The 17,679-nt window shown below is 44.1% G+C and overlaps 1 protein-coding gene across 1 annotated transcript in view; it reads right to left on the bottom strand.

Moving 5' to 3' along the window:
• Positions 1–17,679, bottom strand: part of PTPRT (protein tyrosine phosphatase receptor type T) — a gene marked incomplete at both ends in the record, with an annotated part of 423,019 nt that overhangs the window by 11,372 nt on the left and 393,968 nt on the right. Inside the window, 7 exons of the mRNA XM_082292624.1 lie at positions 2,206–2,355; positions 3,545–3,680; positions 5,884–6,038; positions 7,338–7,454; positions 9,201–9,298; positions 10,246–10,282; positions 11,184–11,260. Coding sequence (XP_082148750.1) covers positions 2,206–2,355; positions 3,545–3,680; positions 5,884–6,038; positions 7,338–7,454; positions 9,201–9,298; positions 10,246–10,282; positions 11,184–11,260 — 770 coding nt within the window. The remainder of the gene's footprint in view (positions 1–2,205; positions 2,356–3,544; positions 3,681–5,883; positions 6,039–7,337; positions 7,455–9,200; positions 9,299–10,245; positions 10,283–11,183; positions 11,261–17,679) is intronic.

The raw sequence follows: 17,679 nt of genomic DNA, 5'->3' as shown, positions 1-17,679 counted from the left end.
TTGCTGAGCAAAGCCCATGGAGTCCTACAGTGAACTCTCTGCAGCCAGAAGAATGCAAAATATTTAGGGGCCAAAAAAAAAAAAAAATCTTACAAAGAACTGGACTTCTGCCACAGAGGGTTATGAACGAAGAAAAGAGGAAGGTCAAATAATCCAAAACAAAAGAAGGTGTCAAAGTATGAAACTTGAGATAATATAGCTGCTCTAAATGATTCAGGTTCTACGTGGTCTGGAGATGGAAGGCAGGGAGTCTGGCTGGGGAGACAACAGGAAATCTCAGATCTCTGACAGTGCAGATAATCAGGCAGGTGACTTGCTAGTGATTTAGTCCTGCCTATTTTATGCCACTGCCCTCTCTCCCTTGTTCCTGTACTGATTCAGATTACAAAAACTCTGCAGAGTGAGCTTTTGTGTGTCCAGACAACATGTAGAGCATGAGAAACACATCCAGCCTTACCTCAGGGCCAGTGGGACCTAAATACCACAAACTGCAAGCACAGGTCTATAGTTAGATCAACTGCTTCCTAAAGATTGCAGCAAAGAGGCTTTGCATTAAACCCAGACAATCAGGGCTGAGGAACGCTCTGAGCCAAAACCCTGTAAAAATAGATTCTACAACGAGACAGACACTGAACCTCTTATGCAAAGCACAGCAGAGCAGTTCCTTCCCACAGGAGCTGCCAGCCCCTGGCAGCTCAAAAGAACAAGCACAGAGGCAACAAATCCCGTCTCATATCATGACAAAATGCACCCAGTAAGCAGTGGCTTTTTTTTTAATAGTGTGGGTTTTTTAAACAGCATTTGATGAAGTTCGGCTCTGGCTCCTTCATGCCAAGCATTCAGAAGCAGAAACACTTTTACAGATCTGCTATCACTTGATAGAACCAGATCTTTTTTTAATTGAACTGCCATCAGTTGGGATCCACATTCTTTATCTCACTATACCAACCCTGATGATTCCCTGTAAGGCTTCAGATAAAAGACACACATTCTCCCTCTGCACAGAGAGGGAGGAAAAGAGGCCTCTGACTCAGGCTGGGGCTCCCAAAAGACATTCTCTTGCTGCAAAAGACACTTTGCTTGGGAGAGGGGGTGGGAATTACTACAATTAAAGCAATCTCCACCCTTTTACTCTGACTATGAGTGGCCTCAATAGTAGATGTCTCTCTCTTTCCCATCAAACTCACCTTGCTCCAAAATTCCCACAATCTTGTTTTTTGCCTTACATTGATGTTGGCTCAAAATCGTAGAACCACAGAATGGTTTGGGTTGGAAGGGACCTTAAAGCCCAACCATTCCACTCCCCTGCCATGGGCAGGGACACCTTCCACTATCCCAGGTTGCTCCAAGGCCTGTCCAGCCTGGCCTTGGGCACTTGCAGGGATCCAGGGGCAGCCACGGCTTCTCTGGGCACCCTGTGCAAGTTTCTCTTCAGCCTCGCAGTAATGAATTACAGATTCATGGGAAATAAGACTGGAAAACTCAGTTCAGTGCTCAGAATTCTGGGTGAACTCTCCATGGTGTGAGAGGTACAACTGCACAGGGCCCATGGCTGGAGTCTCCCAAGACCATTTACCAGGGTGGGAAAAGCAACAGCGACAGGAAGCAAAGGAGGGGCCCCCATTTTGTTGCTTGCCCTGGGCAAAGAGCACTAATGGAGCACTTGAGAGTTTTACTGTCCATCATTTTGGGTTTCGTCACCAGGTACCTGGCAAAACATGGACAGTGAACTGAGGTGTTCATTGACATTTACTTGAAAATTAACAGTAGCCAAAATCGTTAATTTTCCCTCTCTCCCCTGCGTGGAAGGTTGTCAACAAGCTGACTGTCAAAGCTTGGAAGTACCATAAGAGCCACAAGAATGGATAATAAGGCACCTTGAGGCATAAATGTTTCTGTATAAATTATGGAAGAAAATGAACAACACAATACTTATTAAAATAAGAAGTACAGCATTATGTGTGAAAATTACTACCCTTGCTCTCCTTGAACAATGGGAACAGTTTTTTCCTTGCTCAAGGTTGAGTAGTCCATGCTCAAAAACAAACCTCTGCCTGACCCAGTAGTACAACAAAAATCAACTGAAATCAGACCTTGGCTCAATGTCCCCCTTCTCTGCTCTGCTGGAAATCATGAAATAACACACAGAAATTGATTAAACACCTTCAATACACCAACTGCAGTGACTGAGACATACGAAATTACCTGAAACTCATCTTTTATCTGGCTGGAATTGGTCTGTGGATCCAATCTGCTGATGTTGTAATATATGGATCTGAACTCACAGACTGGAATAGCCGTGTTGCCACAGAGACATGCCTCCAGAATGGCATCATGGACAAACACATACTGCTCCTGCACAGGGGAGGGGAGGAGATATTAAAGTCATATTTGGAATACAGATCATGAAATACCGCTCTTCTTTTTTCTTAAGTCATGCCCAATATGCATATTTGGCTCTGTTTCACATGGAGACAAATTACACCGTGTGCTGTGTGACAGCTTTGTGAGCATATTTCATCCATCATTGAATGTGAGGGCTCACGTGTTCGTTTCAGATTTACATGGAAAATGGGGAGCCGGCACTCTCAGGAATGCTGGGGAAAAATGGGGGTGGGCAGAGGAGGACATCAGGGTGTAAAGCCTTTCTGTTCACAAGGTAATGGTCAGGGATGGACCTCCAATAACACCAAGAATCATAGAATTGTTTAGGTTGGAACAGACCTCTGAGATCACTGTGTCCAACCCAGCACTGCCAAATTCACCACTGAACATGTCCCCAGGTGCCACATTTACATGTCTGTTAAATCCTTCCAGGAATGGTGACTCCACCACTGCTCTGGACAGCCTGTGCCAGGGCTGGACAACCCTTTCAATGAGGAAATTTTTCCTAATGTACAATTTAACCTTCCCTGGCACAACTGTATAGAACTAGCAGGTCACGCCCATCTGTCTCTTCAGAACCCTGGGTTCTGGGTATTTTGGGTAAAGCTCGTTGCCTCAAGTAAATATGGGAAGTCCAACAAAGTTAACAGTCCTTCTCTGTTCCAGGTTATTGTCCTGTCCCTCAGGAGGGGAAGGGGTTAAGGACACACATAAAACCTGTGCAACAGGATAACAGCTCCTCAGGAGTCTGTGCAGCTGCCAGGCACTGTGTGATGGAGCAGCTTGCTTAATCAGCACCCAGAGCTTGAATCAAGGATGTTTTGTTTGCTTAGCTTGTAATTGATATACACTAGGTACTACTGGAGCCTGCAGTGTTGCTATGAATGAGTCATGAGAGGCTTCAGGAGCTCTTTTTTCCCACTATGAGAATAAAATTAATCAGCAATGCACAGACCTAAACTTCAAGGTTTGCCCTCCTGTCTTGGAGGCCCTGAATAGCTGCCAGTGAATTGATTCGGTGCAAATCCGGGCATGTTTAGTCACTGAAAGTTCTGCATAATCAAGGCACAGAGCGAGCCAGTGTTGACTTAATGAATTGCTGGGCAGAGAAGCTGACAGGAAAGCAGCACCTCGTGCAGGGAGAGCGGCTGGCACCCACCTCTGTCTGCACCAAGTTGACCCTTTGGGAGCGCAGCTCTCGCACGCAGTTGAATATATCCACCACGCCTTCGTTCTCTGCCATGTCGAGCATGATGTCGATGGCAATAAAGCACCCTGTCCTCCCGGCCCCAGCACTGGAAAAGAACAAACCAGGAGGGTCTGGTGATCAAGGGACTGTGGACAGGCAGGGCTCTGTGGAGGAGAGAATAAGAGCAGCACACAAAATGCTGTCTCCTCCAGGGAGCTGCTCCCGCTCCCTGCTGGATTCAATTTTCTGTTTAAGGATTTAAGAGAATGAGGGGAAATAAGATTTCATGAAAGGGAAGAGAAACAAAAGCTTTGTGTTATTGAACATCAACAAAATATTGCAAAAAATATTCATTATAATTTTACAGGCCAGGACACCTGCACACCTCTGATCACACAGGGTGTGGGAGAGCAGCCTCCAGGTTGCAAACAGACACAATTCCAGAAATTTTCTTCCCTGGGACTCTTTAGATGACATGTACACATTTACTCCAGTGGGCATGATGAAAGGAGCTCAGTCCTCCACCTCAAACATTTATTTTCCCTTTTTAATCCAGAGGAGTTTGGATCCTGAGGAGGGTGATTTCAAGTTATGGATTGTAAATTACAGAGAAAGCAGCTCGAGGCTACTCAAACCCTTCAGTTCAGAGCTCCCCACTGCTTGTGAGAATTGGGCCATCTCCTGCAAAACTGTGTTGTCATCGTGTCCTCCTTCCCCTCTGGGAAATCATCCAAGCTGCTTAGGTGTGAAGGATAGAGAGAGGAGAACGTCTCTTCACATTACTCTGAAGGAAGCAGGAAAACTCTGCTCAAACCAGGGAAACTTCAGCTGCATTGAAAACTCTACCAGAGCCGAAAGCAAGGAGATATGAATGACCATAAATTAATGGACCAGATTAATCAACTGCTGAATAGAGAGAAGATATTTTTCATTTGCAGAATTTTAATGAATAAGTGGCATTTCCTCTCCCTTTATCTCTCAGCTTTTCAGAATTTTAACAAATAGTTAGAACAGTTCTATATTTAGAGGATCCTGGCACTTCATAAATATCGAACAGTGATATTATCCAGCCAGGCATCGGTGGGGAGAATTTGGTAATTACCACTTAAAGCAAGTCATTAAAATTCAAAAGCAGATAAATAACAGGGAGGAAATGACATTTATTCATTAAAATGGGAAGGATGAAAAATCTCCCCTTGCTTTCTTGGTGACAATGAGTCAGGTTCAGACACCTTCCAGGGCCAGCCCCATGTCATGGCACCAAAGCAGCAAACTCAGGCCCTGAGCTCTAAATGAAATCTCCTCTGCCAACTCCACAGCCTTAGCTGTACTTGATTATAAAACTGACTCACTGCTTGCTAAAAAGAAAAAAAAAAATCCGACAAAACAAAACACCCACCCAATCCAAAACTGCTTAAAAAAGATAAGATTTAATTGATTTTCCTTTTTAAAGCAGCTGTGGGATGCATTTTTTCTCTCTTTCTCAAGACACAGAGTGGGATCTAGAGGCAATTCCCTGTGGATGGATTAGGGGTGAGATTTTGGGACAGCCAGCTCTGCTCTCTAGCCTTGTGCTCAAGCCACATCTTCTTTAACTCCCACGTGCCATGAGCCCTGCAGATGTAGCTCTGGGTGTGTGGCAATGCCTTTCCTCACATTTGAAGTCACTTAACCCCTTTTATTTACTAGCTGGAAGTAAGTCACTGGGCAAGTTTTTAGTCTGAGATTCCCACCCCAGATCCTGGGCTTTCAGGAAGCCAGGGTGCCCAAGGTCTGGCAGCCAGACCCAGCCAGACAAATATTTCAGATCATAAAAACATAAAATCATAGAATGGTCTGTGCTGGAAGGGACCTTAAAGCAGATGTAGTTCCAGCTCCCCTGCTGTGGGCAGGGGCACCTTCCACCAGACCAAGTAAGACTTTTGATGCTGGTACAAAGCTGAGCTGCAGCACATGTGGGTACAGCAAAGCAAAGTTGCTTTGAAATTCCCTTTTTGTCAGCATTGTCCGTTCTGCCACATGAGGTTTGAGGGCCTGGAATGGCTGTCCCAGACATTCACCACTTTCCCAGCTCTGCTCCGAGCATCCAACAGAGCACAGACCACTGGGGAGGTCTTCTACATTTGAAAGGCCCTCTCTGACCTACTTCCATCATCTCCAACTCATGCCAACTTTAGGGAAGAAAAACATATTTCCCTTTGTTTCCTGGCGAGGCCCACAAACGATACCCTTAAACAGCTGTTGATTGCTGCCAGGCAAGGAGAAAAGAGAGGGAAAGGCTGCTGGAGGAGGGTGGAGAGCTGGCCTACCTGCAGTGCACCACGATGGGTCCTGCCTCCGGGGGGTTGAGGAACTTCACCTGGCGCACGAAGCCCAGGAGCCCCGTGGCGTAGCAGGGGACGCCGTGGTCCGGCCAGCTGGTGAAGTGGAACTGCCGAATCTCTCGGATCTCATGGTAGCCTTTCTGAGGAGACAACACAGCCTCTATTTTTCTTCCATCAGACTCCAATCAGCGTATTCTGCTCCCTGCTGCCTTCCCTCACGCAGAGGGATAACAAGCGCCGAGCTCTCGCTAAGCATGGAAACGTGTCTGAAGCTGCTTTTCGCTCTGAAAAGGTTTTCAGCCAAATTCCAGTTGCCAGTGAAGTGGGTAACGCTCACATGAGGCCTGGGAAGGTGATTACCAGCTCCCAGTTTCAACCTGTGGTCTCAGAGTTCAAACCCAGCTCATCAGGGTGACCTCAGCCCCAGCACCCCATGGCTATGTTTAGCCACGTCCTCTTATGTCATAGCATAAACCACCAAAAATTCACTCTTAAATCCTGCTCGTGGCATTGAAGCAAAAACCTGGGGAAGGAACACCTCGAGAGTGAACATGCCCCAGGTAACAGCAGCTTTTCTGCCACCTCCTGCCAAAAATTCTCAGGTTGAGATACTGCTGGCAGTGAAAAGGGCAAAAATTGGTATCCAGAACCACCTTTTCTGGTGAGAGCAAGTTGCTGGTATGTGAAAATCACACCTTTATCTGCCCTGCAAAAGGGTAACCCAGAACTGTGTGTCAGCTGGGTTTTATTGTACAGGAAATGTGGGTGGAATCCAGCAGCAGCTCCTCTAACCTGTCAGATTTTGGCATTACCATTTCTCACCAAGTTTTCCAATGATTTAATGAAATATGGAGCTGATGTATCAGAAAAATGAAACAATATTCCCAGTGTGGCTGAAGTTCATTGAGCAGCAACTTTGGAAAAGCTTTAAAACCACTTACTGAGTGTTTGGAAAGTAATTTGGACAGACCTGGAATACTCTGACACTTAGACTTCCAATTTCTAATTACAAGTAACAAAATTTTCCAAATCCTGCTGGTTTGGGGATAGTTTTTATACTCTTGCTTTTATTATAGTCTCATTTCTGCTGAAATGGGACCCTGCCTGGCATCCAGTTTAACTGGTACCTTTTTTCCTCTGCCATTTGCCACTGTGAAACAAGGCAGTTATTATTCCTGGCATGCCATCAGCTGTCTGCTGGCTTTTGGATGCAGTTAAACTTTATGCACTGTGGATTCTACTTTTGTGGCTACATCAAGATGTTCCTGTAAAATCATTTGTCCAAAAAATGGAATCCCTGTCAAAAATTCATTTTCCTGAAGTGCAGCCTGTCCAAATAGCACAGCTCCCATCTCCAAGAGTGTTCCGGATGTGTTTCCCAGAGTTTCTGAACACAAAGGAAGTGTGCCACAATTTCAGCTTCCTGAAGACCTCCTTACCTTTTGGACAGTGAATGTACGTATGACATACTCTGCCAATGGCTCTGTCTCAATTAATGTGACTTTAATATCTCCGTAGACTTCTGTGTCATCCGGCCAGTATCGAACACACTTCACCTGGGGGGAAAAGCAAAATGTTGAGAGGAACTCGTTCAAGATGAGTCAGAGCTGACCTACATTTTCTTCCACTTTCAAGATGAAGCCAATGCAAATTGGGCTTTCTTCTGATGTGCAGAATTGCCAAAATTAACTGTATAAATTAGATCAAAATTCCTCTATCATACATAGAAACCACAGGGGGGATGTTTTTAAAGTTCCCTTTGTTGTCCATACAAATGCAAAGGATGCATTTAGATATTTTCTTTTTTTTTAAGTCTTCTCTGAATTTCCATACACGCCCTGCCCATATCAGATGTACAGAACACCTGGCAGTCACTGCCACCATCCCTTCTGAGAAAAATCTGTGCTACTGCTCCTGTAATTCTGAACTCTCCCTGTTTAGACAAAGAATTTCAGTTCATGGGGATTGTGGGATACATGTTGAGACACTAAATTTGTTTGACTCTGAGCTTTCTTTATCAGATATGGACACAAACTTGGCATTTTACCAGCTGTGACAGGCTTCAACTAAGGCTCAAGAGAGAAATCTCCTGAGCAGGTAAACATATCCCAGCTTAGCCGGCTCTAGGAGCCATGTGCAAAACTACCAGAAGAAATAAAAGCAAGGCAGTGAAGCTCCAGAAGGAATATTTAGGCTAACAAAGGTTATCAGGTTATTAAATGCTCTAGCATGAAAGAGTGGAACGATACCTAAAGCTGAAGCAATTAGCTGCTGCAAAGCAGGCTTCATGTTCCAGTTCCAGTCATAATTGAAAGGGGTTTTATAAATATTAAATATGATTAATGTAGGTTTGTTGTGGTTTTTTTGTTGCTTGGGTTTTTTTCTTTTACACAGAGGCATTTATTTTGAGCTGAAGTGTCAGTAGAAGGTAAAACAGAATAAATAGCAATAAATGAACAGAAGCAGCTGGCATTCAACCATGAGATCTAAGGGAAATCAAACACAAAGCAGCTGAATTACTAATGGCTCGGAGTAAAGGATCATTTAAATTTTTCTTAGTACCAAAGCAATGGAAAGTGACAAACATCAGGACAAAATTTTTTAAGACCTCCAGTTTCTGGCTCAGAAAGTCTCTGAAACAAAAATCATGCTGGGGAAAGTCACCCCAGACATTCTGCCTTCTTTTTCCCTGAGGTTTAGCCTACATCTTTTGAGTTTTTTATGTTTGGTCCCATGATGGGCTTTGGGAATTGCCTTGTGCTGACACAGGGATGTCTGGTCCAGGTCAGTCCAGGAGAGGGAACTGGTGGGTGTTTAGGAGACCAACACTGCTGGGTGGTCCCAGGATCCACAAAAACCTCAATCCACCAGGAGTAGTGACCTCAAGAACTCCAGGCTTTGGACTGTCTTGTAAAGAGGTCTTTTGATAGTTGGAGCACCAGTCACACATCCTCACTCCTCCAGATTTTTAGAGAAGTGTTCAAACCATCAGATAAAGAATAACTACTACAGAAGTACATTTTTCCTTCTGTAGTGAGGAAGGAGACAGCTTCTGAGCTGGCACCAATTTGTATAACTGTGCCAAAGCCCAGACTTACAGCAGGAACACGATCCTTATTAGTCTAGAAGGGAAGCAGCTAAGCATTACAAAATCCAGCATTTTACAGAAAAACCCAGAGTGGTTGAATTCATTTCCTTACTGCAGGAAGCAAAAGGCATTTTACTGCTGAGCTCTCCTGAGCAGCAGCTCTGGGTTAAACCCAGCCCTGGTCTGGCTTTACACATCAGGAGTGGCACCTTACCCTGCCCACTTCCACCAGGTTGGTGACCATGACAACACTCGCAGAGTTTTCTTGCCAAATCATCCTCCAAAAATCCTTCACTGTCTCTTGCATCGGCCCTGGGGCAGGAGAGAAGACAAAAAGGACGTCTCAAGAGAGTGCATGGAATGCCAAGAACTCCTTCCAGCTGTTCTCCTGCCATTGTGCTGGTCCCACAGGATCCTGCTCTCCCTCTCAAAGCATCCCCCTGTGATTCAGGGTTACAGACACGAACAGCCTGGAGCTCTCTGGGAGATCAGACCCTTCCCCACAGCAGGTATTAAAGGTTCACAGAGAGGATGGTGGTATGGTACCAGTGGGGATGGCTCCAGCAGGTAACTGTGTATAAGTGATGGGACATGGAAGTACCCTACACTGAACCTGTAATTAAGGCTGTGTTGTAATTCACACCAGATGCAGCACTAATATTCCCTCATTTCACACTTTAATATTGATCAGTTAGGAAGGAGGAAGGAAACATGCAGAAATTAGCCCTTTTTTGAAGTTCCACCAGAAAAATTCCAGGTTCCAACAGCCGAAGTGCCAGTGCTCACAAGAGGTTTGTCAGCCTAGAGCCTCTCCCTGACCTTATTTCCTTTCTTATAGGAAACTCATCAAGTACCTTACAGAAGGTGATGTTCAAGTGCATTTCCTACCAGTTCCCCTCAAAGGCTCATCACTCACAGCTTATTCTCACTGCCCACCTCCAGCCATTTCACTCCAGAAGGTAAATCCAAGATCCACAAAGTCCCCTTTAGTTCCCCTCTCATACTTCATGCACAAATGACACATTCTAGGCTCTACTGCCACCTCTAAGTCTGTGGCATTTTTTATTCCTGCAGCTGAGGTTTTAAGTCTGAGTGCCTTGAAGATCTTGGAAAATTCTATATCCTTCCTGGTTTTTTGCCCCTATAAAAAATTTTCAGATGTTCCCCAAAACAGATGATGTCACCCTATAAACAGCTCCTACAGCAGCATAAACCAGCAGTGAGTTCATAAATATTTAGACATACAAGAATGAACTTGCCTTGAGTTGCAATGTAATGGCGAGGCCGATGGTAGCCCTGGAAAAAAGAGAAAATAGATGAGTGTCTGTGAGATCACATCTCAGGCAAAGCCCACCAGGGATTTGATACTTTCCAGGTGCCAACTGCTGCACTCTAACCATGTACAACTGGTCATGGAATGAATGAATGAATGAATGAATGAATGAACGAATGAATGGGCAGCTGGGCTGCCCTGGGAGATTTTAAGTGAGGGTATCTCACTCAGGCTGAGTAACACAATCTCTTTATGCCAAAGACAGGACAGGAACGGGGCATTTTTTAACTATTTCCATGAAGAAACACAAGTCCTGTGTTACCTGAGGGTAACTCTGAAAACAGATAGGCAAAGCACTGCATCTTCTTGTTTGAAAAGAAGAAAGGTATGAATTTGTCTCTGTGAAAATTCTGAGGGCATCTTTTGTTCTTTCAAGAAACTATTCTAAACATTTCCTGTTCCTGTGACTTAGGAGCTGCATTCAAGAAATGCATGTTCACTGGATTGCTCTGTGTGTGAGACAGGGGCTGCTTTTCCAATGTCATTTTGTAACACTTAAAAATAGTCAATCTGTTTACATACATGCCTTCTGCACCACAACTTTGTGAGTAGTTGGCAAGTCTCAGATATCAACTAATGCTATTGTGAGGGGCTGATATTGATTTCTGCATCCATCATATTTAGCCCACGTCCTACTTATGCTGGTGGATCTGTCAAACACAGGAAATCTCCATCTGTCCAGATTGGTCAGACAAAATAAACTGGAGACTGAGAACCTTCTCCCTGTCACAACAGGATGTTTGTACAATGTTCAGCTGTCATTCATATCAGAGCCACAGTCTGTCCCTGTGTCAGAGGCACCAAATTCATAAGCAGGCTTGTCACAGGAGAGTTTGTCAGAGGGGGAACGTCCAGGAGCCTTACATCGATGTAATTGGCATTGATGTAGTCGGAGTGAGGGTCCCCATCCAGCAGCTGCAATCTCACTCTTGAGTGATCATCTGAAAGAAGGAAAGGAAAAAAAGTGACAGCAACGATAAAGAGGAGTTTCTAAGTGGTCTGCTTTATCTGCTGACTCCTGCAAGTGTGGTATCATAGCTGCCCTGAGCTGGAAGGGACACACGAAGTGCAACTCCTGGCCTCAAAAATCCCACCATGCTGCTTGAATAATTGAACACTTACAATAGTAAAAAGTGGACTAACATCACCAGTATTCCTGTCCCTAAAAGCCCTTTGTTTTGTGTTGAAGACGTAATGTTTAGATCCTTGAGTTAGTCATGCTCTGTGTTCATGAAATTCACTGCTGTCACCATAATCCTTACGGAGATTTGAGACAGGTTGCAAGTGTTGCTTGGTTTGGGAGTTTTGGGACAGACCTTTGCAGGGTGGATCTCCATGACAAAAACCGTTTTCCTGCTTGGAAGCTACAAACTCCCTTGGCTTCATCTGCTCTCTAGAAACTGAGACAAGAACTAAAACTGACAAGACCAGGATATAATTGAATAGGTCATGACAGAGGTATAAAAGATTAGGGGGGTAAAACAGCAATAAAACCCTGCAAGTGAGAAATGGAAAAACCTAGAAGCTGGAAGGAAATACAAATGAAATCGGAGCATCATTCCTTTATGCAACTCACAGAACTTGAGGCAGCAAAATGGCATCGAGGTGATGCCTTTTCCTGGTGTTAAAATCAAGAGTCAAACATGGTTAGAAGGGAAAAAGGGATTTTACCTTAGTATTTATTTTAAGGTGGACACGTCCAGGTCAAATGCACCGAAGTGCACGCTGCAATGCACACCCCCAAAGATCGGGTATAACATTATAGGTGTTACTAATTAGCAGATCTATCAAAGACTCCCCAATGAGAGGCTCGAGTGAGCCCCCCTCCCCAAGGAGCCTTCCCCTGGATGGTTCTATCTTGGTTTACAGAATGTGTTCTGGAGAGGACCTTGGGGTCTGGGGCACACTAACCCCTCCCTACGAAGCTTCTAAAATGTTCAGTCTCTCAGTTTGACAAACAAGTCCAAGAATGTAGGCAAAAAGCACCGAGAATACAGAAGTTGTAAAAAGGTATAACAGGGGTATAAAAGAAAAGGCAAAAAATCATCATGGCATCAGAGGCAGTGCTGAAAAAAACCAACAAAATCAGAAATGTTCATCTTTTTGAGCAGATTCAAAGTTACTTTAGATAAGGCAATAAAATAGCAGAGATCAATCTTTTCATCTCCCAGCATGCTCCACGGTTCAGACGCAGAAAGGAACTACCCCAGCGGGCAGATTATGTCATGATTTTCCACCGGGGGAATATTTTGATCTTTCTCTGGAACAGCTGGTGCTGGGCTCTGTCACAGGAGATACTCCAGAGCCAGGCTGCTGATGTGATTTGCTCTGGCAGTCCCAGCACTGGTATGCAATTAACTGCAGATCTGCTTCTAAGGGCCAGTTGCTTGGCAGGGGCTACTGGGTTATGGGGGTCACTGCTGGCCATGCTGCGCTCATTTTCAAATGATTTTTTAAAAGAAGTATAATATCGAGTCCATTAAGTTTATTTCCTCCCTACCAGCTCCATAGAGCATAGCTCTCAGCCAGAAAGGCATTAATGTTTAGCAGCACTTTGGAAAACACAGGCAGGCCTAAGCATGATTTACATTCAATTAAAAAGAATCATAGCAACGAAACATAAAAATATGAGGTGCTATTCTGCAGTAACTCAGTCAAAAGGGGTTTAGTCATGTCTTAATTAAATGTAGAATCAGATAATAATTGTGAAGACCGATGTGTGAGCAGTTCTGAAAACCAAGACTTGGATATACATTAAATATTCATTCAGCTGTGTAAAGGAATGATTCTACTCTGCTCATTCTTTGGGTGAGATTTACACACCTAAAAAAAATACAACCACACTGCTGTGTTTATCAAATCCCATATCTGCATTCAAAGGAGGTTCTGCAGGTGAATCCATCAAAAGCTCTGCTATATTTGTATTAATAAATATAACCTTTGTAGACACAGGGAAGGGGGAATATTTCTCCAAGTGCTGATGTTCCCAATTACCTGCACTCAAGGCAACTACACGAGGAGCTGCAGTAAATCATGTGGTTAGACAGACAACAAAAGAATTTATACTTAGAGCAATTCACAAAGACAGACAAAGAGCTGATTAAACCGGACACGTGGATGAAATACAGGGAAACTCCCGCAGACAATTTCACACTTGCAATTCCAGCAGCAAAGGAAGCTTGTCAGGAGCCACATGAACAAAAGCAAAGCAAAGCAAACCCTGGAGCAAATGCTTGGGAGAGGAACATTTACTGACTTTTCGCAAGAGAACAACACTGGGGAAGTCTCAACTCATTGCAACAACAGAACTAAAAATGATGAGACCAAAAATGCCCCCAACTACAGGGGAAAAGAATCTCAGGTTCATTTTTTAATGAGACACAGACAATGTCTGTAGCTGGAGCGCTCTGAATAACCCTGGAGGAAGCACCTGCCTCTCCTCATTTAACAGTGCCAAACATCAAAATTAAGTTTCACCACCTTGAGCCACTCTTCAGAGAGAAAGTTAAACCAGGCAGGATGAACACATCCAGAGGGAGCTGAATGGGGCAGACCTGGGAAGCAGACTGCAGAGCCCGGCCATGATTTCAGCCAATTATGGATAATTTTGGCTAAGGAAAAGATGCTCTGTAGGTGCAAAAAAGTGTTGTTGGTTTGTTTTCCTTTTTCCCTTTTTTTTTTTAAAAAGCCAAATATGACAAAAAACATAAAGGATGAAGAAATTGAACTGAAGATTAATGCTATTTTTTTTTTAAAAGAAGACATTCAGGTCCAATCATATTTTGACACCAAATGAAAAATGCTTTAAGCTGAACTTTGCTTTCTGAGGACAAAATTCAAGATACTTCATTGCGTATTTTACTAAAATGAGATTAATTCCTGAGGGAGATTTATTGCTCTTACAAGCGAGAACAGTGCAGCAGAAAAAAAAAATCTGTGTATATGCAAAGCACACAAAATATTAATGATGTCTTAATGGTATCTTTAACCTTGTTCAAAAGTTTAGGAGAACAGTCTGGATAAAAGTTCATAAAATAACTTCCCCTGTAAATTTCTTTTTTCCACAAAAAAACTTTGGGATTTGACTTAAAAAAAAAAAAAAAAAAAACAAGCAAATTATTATGCTCTTAGTAGTAAGGATCTTGTACTTAGGGTTTTTTTGCCTAGAGACTTTAAAGGGCTATTTAAAGAACAGCAAATGCCTTTATTATATCCTCTCCCAGTGGTTAAAACTTATTTCTGATTCTTCTCCTTTTCCACTGGACTCCTCTAGCCAAGGACACAGGATTCTTGGCAGGTTGAAATGAAAGCAGTGTTCAACTCTTCACTAAATTCATCAGACATCATATCCCTGTGTGTTACAAATGGACTCTAAGAAACTTTAAATATGGAAGGAGAAACAGAAAAACAAATTGCATTTAGGACTACAAAAAAATAGAAAAATCTTTAACAAATGTATAAATGGTTTTATTTCTCCCTGTTTACTACAGTCCTTCTGCAAGTTACCAGAACTCTAAATTTATATGAAAAGTAGTTTGACTGAAAATGGGTCTTAAAACAGACTTCAAAAATGACAAGAATTTCACTGAAAAGCTCCGTGCTCCCATTTTAGCACAGAATTGTTACCATTTTAAACTCCTGTCAAAATTCCCATTAGTGATCATTTGAAGTATCATTGCAATTTTTCCACGTCTCATTTTGACACCAGCGCTGGATTAATCTCACACAACTTTCGTCATCTAAACATTACACAGCTCGTCTAAACTGCCTGTCAGGGCTCCCCACACAGCAATGGAGAAACACAGGCAGCTCTGGAGATTCAGCCTGGTTCTGGGACTAAAGGATGCTTTGACCTCCCTCTGTCCTCCCCTGTCTGCCCCCACTGACCCTGGACTGCGCCATGAGAGCTGGGTAACACCCAGGTGTGACAAATCCCACCCTCTCAGGATCATAGTCCGTGGATATCGCACAGACATGCAATAGTTTAAGCAACACAGAAGAAATCGTGGAATAAAAATGCTTGGAAGTTGAAAGATTTCTGTTCCAAATCCAACACTGACGTCAGCCACTGGCACAAGCTGTTCATGCCTCATCTCTGGAAGTGCCCAAGGCCAGGTTGGACAGGGCTTGGAGCAAGCTGGGGTAGTGGAAGGTGTCCCTGCCCAGGGGGTGGCACTGGATGGGCTTTAAGGCCTCTTCTCCCAAACTAGTCTGGAATGCCAGGTTTTTTGATTTTATGCCTTATCCCTGTCTGTGGGCTAGAATTGCTCTCCACCTGTGTGCCAGCTGAAAGCTTCTTCATCTCTTCCACCCCAAAATTCTCTGATTAATTCACTGTTTTCCAACCCAAAGCATACGGCAGTCAGAGCATGAAGGAAACAACGCAAATTCCTCTAGTGTCTTCTGTCATCAACCCCACAGTTTCTCGTGGACCATCATGAGACTTCAAACCCAGGGTGCCTCAGTGGGAAAAAGGAAAGTACAGAAAGTGCTCTCCATCAGCTGAAGCAAACACAATCTTACCTCTTCTCGTCCTCAGCTCTCATCTGAGAGTTTTTATTCTCCTATAATGTAATGGCTCTAAAGCTGGGCAAGATGGAGAGAAATCAAATAGAACCAAAGGTCCCACATAGCTTCTGGACATTTTCTCTTCTCTGTAATAGATTCAGCTCCCTCCAACAACAATAGATCCCTCCTCCAACAACCACTTTCTGATGCTCTTTGAAGGTCTCAATATCTGGGCCCTAAAGCAGAATTAAGTCATTTTGCTTCAGCACATAAATGGGTACACTGCCTATGCTTGCCCCCTAAAGAAAAACCTGGCATCTCCACAACTGTCTTTGTTTTTACAGCTTTTATAAAAGTCCAGGAGCAAAGCTCATGGACTCTGCTCGTATAATAAAAGGTTCAAGCTGGAGTTTCGTCCAGCATGGTAAGCCTGTCTGCATCTTCCCACCATCCACAGGGGATTTCTGTGGTCATGCAGACCCCAAATCCACTGCTCCGCTTTTCTCTTGCTCCAAAACCTGTCCCAGATGGGAGGCAACCATGAAAAGCTGGGAGAGCTCTCTGAGTTCTCTTGCCTCTCCTCTGCATGAACAGATCAGCTCCCAGGTGGGTCTGCAGCTTTGGTTGGCAAATGTAAGAAGAGCAGGTGTTGGGGCTGGCAGCTTGATCGAGGTTTTCAGAGAGAGGCACGATGTCAGTGCAGCTCTGGGAGAGCAGTGAGCCGAGTAGAACAGTCCTGTAACTGTGCTGTTACCCAGGAGGCCAGAAAGACAAGATCTAATCTGCTGTGATTCACTGAGCAGTGCTACTTGTTGCAAGGCCTTACAAAGCCACATTTTAACACCAGTCTCTGAAGCCGCTGCAGAAGGCAGATCAAAACCTGTGTCTTGGGGTGACTTTGTGATGTGTATCCCATATCGCTGCCCTATGCCCAGAAATTAATTCTTGTGCCTTTCTATGCCTTTAAACTGAGCTTGAGAGGGGGAAGGAAAATTGAGCAAAACTTTCTCAAAGCAGTTTGCAGCTTGTTCAAGGTCACACAGAGATAGGGACTTTTTTTTCAGCTGCGGCAGGGGAGTGAGGCAGCACCCGGCCTGCTGCTTTCCAGTCAGCTTTTGGCCAGTTGTTCAGTTTCTTTTTTTCTCTGGAGAGAGACTGAGAGTTGACCTTTGCTTTTCCTTCCCTGGAATTTTGGATTTTCTCCCTTTTCTGCTGGACTGCTTCAACCTCAGACCACATCGGGAGGACTTTCCATCGGGCACAGAGGGCCTGGCCCTGGGCCAAGCCCCAGCTCCGAGGAGACCAAAGGGAGGACTCGAACACTTTTTCCCAAGTTTTTCTCCACAGCGAGAGATTTTATTATTTAGCATTATTTTCCTTTTCCCATGTGTTTGGTAAATAAATAGTTTTATCTCCTTCACTTTCCTTTGAGGAAAATTTATTTTTCCCGAACCTCATGGGGGGAGGGGTGGTAACCTGCCTTCTCTCAGAGGATATATTTCTAAATTTGGCCAAACTGGTACAACCTGACTTTCCAATTCACTCCCCAAAATGCAGCAGATTTGTTGTTCTAGGAGTGATGAAGTGGCAGCCATGGTTAAATAAATAATGTTAATTGCCACGTGCAGCCTTTTACCAGATAAAGGGGCAGGGGCAACCAGTGCCTGCTCTGGGTCTCACCAGCCACCACAACGGAGGTACAACCAAACAGCTCAGGGTATAACCGTGTTCCACCTCCTCTGCTCAGGCTTTTGCCCAGTTTGTACCCACAGAGCACAGTTTGTTTTCATGACCTGCCTGAAGGGAACCACTGCCCTGCTATTCTCAGCTCTGCTCTCCATCCTCTGTTCTG

Source organism: Coloeus monedula (genome assembly GCF_965178545.1).
Source record: "Coloeus monedula genome assembly, chromosome: 17".
Lineage (NCBI taxonomy): Eukaryota > Metazoa > Chordata > Aves > Passeriformes > Corvidae > Coloeus > Coloeus monedula.
This window is presented reverse-complemented; position numbering and strand designations above follow the sequence as displayed.